The sequence below is a fragment of the Actinia tenebrosa genome, unplaced genomic scaffold (genome assembly GCF_029948245.1).
Source record: "Actinia tenebrosa isolate PJP-AT-01 unplaced genomic scaffold, QUT_ActTen_1.0 PGA_scaffold17__23_contigs__length_9995812, whole genome shotgun sequence".
Taxonomy (NCBI): Eukaryota; Metazoa; Cnidaria; class Anthozoa; order Actiniaria; family Actiniidae; genus Actinia; species Actinia tenebrosa.
The window spans coordinates 4,442,444-4,446,984 of NW_028292577.1; the positions used below are offsets into that span (position 1 = coordinate 4,442,444).

At 33.4% G+C, this 4,541-nt stretch overlaps 1 protein-coding gene across 2 annotated transcripts; it reads right to left on the minus strand.

The window, feature by feature from the left end:
* Window positions 1-1,473: 1,473 nt before the first annotated feature.
* Window positions 1,474-4,129, minus strand: LOC116308758 (uncharacterized). 2 transcript variants are annotated; one of them, XM_031719240.2, is made up of 4 exons: window positions 3,972-4,129; window positions 3,690-3,896; window positions 3,180-3,363; window positions 1,474-1,659 (listed from the first exon to the last, which is right to left on the minus strand). In XM_031719240.2, exons 2-4 carry the CDS (start codon window positions 3,882-3,884, stop codon window positions 1,583-1,585), a joined length of 456 nt encoding a protein of 151 aa, XP_031575100.1. In that variant the 5' UTR covers window positions 3,885-3,896; window positions 3,972-4,129; the 3' UTR covers window positions 1,474-1,582. The 2 variants fall into 2 exon arrangements, with proteins under 2 accessions (XP_031575100.1, XP_088888027.1); XM_089031901.1 differs by having other exon boundaries at window positions 3,690-3,892; window positions 3,972-4,109.
* Between the last annotated feature and the right edge of the window lie 412 nt (window positions 4,130-4,541).

Below are 4,541 nucleotides of genomic sequence, written 5' to 3' on the forward strand. Positions count from 1 at the left end.
ATGATCTGCATACCATACTGCCAGCTAAATTATACAGAAATAATCTGCGTGAAAAAGTTTTAATCTTAAAATGTTATTTCTATTGCACTTTCTGTGAACGTGACAAAATTTTCATGAATGTAAACGAACTCAACGTAGTAAATTTATTAAAAAACTCAACAAGTGTTACGAGGTTTTTATGTTTTTTATTCAACATCAATGTTTGTATCTGAAAAAAAACAACAACAAATGAGTGGACTAAGCTAGCACGTAAATTTGCTGTACACAGAAATCATACTAGATTGGAAAAACAATGATGTTTCAAGGGAATTTATTTCGAGAAGTCTTTAGTCACGCAATCGCCAAACAATGATTTCTGCATATTTAATGAGTCAAAATAAAAGCTCTCGCAAAAATACATTTTTCAAAAGAGCAGTTTCTCAATGGTTGTTGACTGTAATCTCATAAGATTTAGAAGGATGAAACTCGCAGTTTTCGAGATGCATTGACGAGCATTGTAACTCAGTGCCCTTTGCTTTTTATTGTGTTAAATAACTCGGAGTTGTTCGATTTTTATGAAATTACTCTTAATGAGCAAATAAGAGTCGTACTTTTGGCAGAAAGTATTAGAAGGCTATTTGGATCAACGGTTTTTATACACGGACCAAGCAAAAGTAAGCAATTTTCAGCCATTTTTTGGCAGCAAAAATCGTCCCTGCAGCTCAAACCGATTTTTCCCTTTTAAAGTATTTTTCAAAACTAACCACACAGCGTTTCGTACTTCATCATACACTACTGAAATCCAAAAATAGAGAGAATTCGAAAATTTGAGCCTTTCCACATATTTCTGATTTTGCTTGATTTTCAGACAGTCGCTCTTAATTCTAAACTTATTTTGAGTGGCTTTCTTTCTCCTCTCTCCCTGCTGACAGACTTTCTTTTTCTTCTGCTGAATCTGCATTCGCGAGGAAAAGGAGACTCTGTTGACACTAGAGAAAAACGTTTGCGCATGCGTGCACTTCAGCACTTTTTCTAAGAATTTTGAAGAGTTTGAGTGAGAAAATAAATGTTTGTTTTCTCCAAGTATACAAAAAAGTTCGAGAGTATACTTTTGTAAGACCAAGATACTGTATTAACAAACACAATATGAAAGAATTAGTCTTAAGTTTTGTGAAGTCCAATTTATCAGGCATGTATCAGAGTCAAATTTACTTATGTTTTGACTAATTTGCATACGGATTCAGAGCATGCGCAGACGTTTTTCACTCGTGTCGACTCTGTTCTCAACCGTTACACGTTTCTGTTGAGCATGCGTGAGCGTTACTAGGCAACTGATGACATTGGAAGGAGTCGTCAAATTATTCCTTCTTTTGAATATTACCAGAATTCTTTTCGGTCTCACTGTTTTTGCAAAACATTTTCCGTTAACTTTGAAATCCCGGCTGATTGTTTATTATTATTATATTCTAATTAAAATATCACATTCAACTATACTTTCTTTTAATTAGAGTGTTTTATTTTAATTCCCTTGGCCGGTTTTACAATTATTATTACTGCTTAGATAATGGACGTCATTCTTATTTCAAGGCTCTGGTCAGCGGTTTTATTGATTAACTGGCTTCTTAGAGAAGTCGAATTTTGCCTGCAAGAACTCATCTTTACAAGTGATGACGCCGTCTCCTGGAAAAAGCAAATAACACAACCAAAACTTGAATTACAACAACAGTTTATGGTAACATTAAGAGATATAGCTGTATACACATACTATTGTGAAAGAAAAACAGAATGAAGGCATACAATCCAGCCTAAACTAACTAAAGAGCTAAAGGAATAGGTGACATGCAATATGATTAATAATAAGTGAAAAAGTCTATTAAGTACAAATTCTATACAATAGCGGTGAAAGCGCCGCCTCTCGCCAATGCGACCTGGGTTTGAGTCCCGACGATCTCGATGTCGTATGTGAGTAGAGTTGTTAGTTGGTTCTCTCCTGTGTAGTATGTGAGTAGAGTTGTTTGTTGGTTCTCCACTGTGTAGTATGTGAGTAGAGTTGTTTGTTGGTTCTCTCCTGTGTAGTATGTGAGTAGAGTTGTTTGTTGGTTCTCTCCTCTGCTTCGAGGGTTTTCTCCGGGTTGCGTTTTCTGGTTTTCCTCCCTCCATAAAAATCAACTTCTAAATTCCGATTGGAATATTCATATTTACAATATTTCATTATTATTATTATTATTATTATTACTATTATGGTTATTATTATTGCTATTATTATTATTAGTTAAGTTATATTTTACCAATATGTTTTTATCGATAAATAAGTAATTTATACTTATATTTGTTATTTTATATTCATAATCTCTTTATTAACGTTATTATAAACTTTATTATTATAATTATTATTATTTAATTGAATTCATATATATATATATATATATATATATAATAATGGCATTGAGATTATGAACTTTGAATCCTATAGTTGTTCATTTTATTTTTGTTATAATTAAAACGACAATGATCTGTAATCATTATTGCTATTATTGTCATTGTCATTATTATTATTATTATTATCATTGTTATTAATTGCAATGAAGATATATATTAAAGATGGTACAAAACTAAGCTAACATATAAAACATTATCATAATCAATCTATATTTAATTTAAGAATATAGAACACAGAACATGATAATATCATCGTATTAGTAGCGTGATTCTAACTTATGCTATGTGAACAACGGAAAACAAGGTGTTTTAAAAATTACAAATCTAGACTCGACATTTTTGTGTTTTTCTCCTATATAATTAGTAAAGCATTTGATTTTGTACAACGAAGGGTTATTTATTTTTTCATCGAAAGTTTTCAACGAAAGTCAATGAATTCCGAAATGAAAAAAATCTAGAGTGGAATTTCTTTTCTTTTCTTTTCTTTTCTTTTTTTTCTTTTTTCTTTTTTCTTTTTTCTTTTTCTTTTCTTTTCTTTTTTCTTTTTTTTTTCCTTTTTTTTCCCTTTAAACTTTGTTTGTTTTTTCCTGTTGTAGGAACATTTGAACTCACCATTCTTGTCAGCGGCGTGAAAGAGTTTTCGAAATTTGACGTAATTCGTTAGTATGTTCTCTTATTTATCACGGCTCTCTACCAATCGGAGAGCGAGAAAATTTACATTTGTGATTACATTTCTGTTGTAGGAACGCGTTTGAACTCACCATTTTCGTCAGTTTCTTTGAAGAGTTTTTGAAGCGTCTTGGTGTCGTGCACATCAGAGAGGGTTTTTTGGAACTCATCGAAGGTGATGCTTCCGTCACCGTTCTTGTCATAGGTAGAGCACTTGTGCGGGAACTTTTCAAGGATAGCCTTTTCTGGTCCTTTTCTTTTACTTTCAGTTCTTCCCTGAAAGACCAAAAGATTTTAATGATGAATCAGAATATTCAAAGTGTGTAAACCATGCGTTTCACTCTTGGTGACATTCTCTCTTGCAAAACTCTCATAGCAAATAAATTTTGCAAAAAATTAATAGGAGTACTTTCTATTCGTTTACTTGAAACTTGCCCCGCAAAAAAACTAAGAACTTCATTTGTGTAACGCACTCCAAATTTAAGCCTGTCACGCGACGTTGTCGTTGTAACTAAACTACATCGTAAACGCTCTTAGAAGCCGACCAAAAGATAGATAGGGACCCGATAGATTGACAACTAAGAAAAGAAAACATAATTAACCTGGTCATCCTCGATCTGGTCTCTCTTGCGAACGCACACATATCGGTATTGCACTACGCAGATGCGATACCACCGTCCATTGGATTGAACCAAGTAGCATCTCGTATAGCGTATAAGGTAGCAGGCCCCGTCGGTTTGAGGCAGTACAACACAGAGAACAAGGCAAAGGGCTGCCAAGAGCATCAGAGTCTTCATGATTCAGTCTTTCTAAAACAGGCAAGAGATTGGAAGGTCAGCTTGATAATCTGAATATATTTCAGTTTATTTAATAAAGCAGCCTACCTTGGTTGGGTTTCCTGTGGTAAGAGTCTTCTATTCCTTCTTCTTTGCTGTCTCAGATCAAAGTGCTTCTCCTATTATTTCCCTCTTCTTTTATGCCATTCCAAAGAGGAAAATAATCGTTATGATTGATAGATACGATACATATTCAACAGCGACACGAGGGAGAAGAAAAAATAGCCTTGTACACGAAAAATCTTGAAACACCAATGTTGACGACGATCTGAACGACTTTACAAAGAAAGCGCTTGAAATAAACTCCATGCCTGCAAAACAAGATGTAAAAATAGGTTAAACAAAATAGACTTGAAGTAGGAAGTCAATAATATGAATTTCAAATCAAACGTTACATGTATAAACTGATCTTGATTTTAGGCCGAATTCTTTAAAACAACACCAGTCCAGACATTGAATATATTTTTCCCTTGCGAAGGACATTTTTAGATCATTTGAAACTAAAACAAAAAAGAGTTCCATTTTTGATCGAGCGCAAGAAAATCTACGAATTGTAATTCTCGATTATTGTGCATGTTTTTTGAATAAGCAAGTTCGTGAAATGTATTTTTGTAAGCG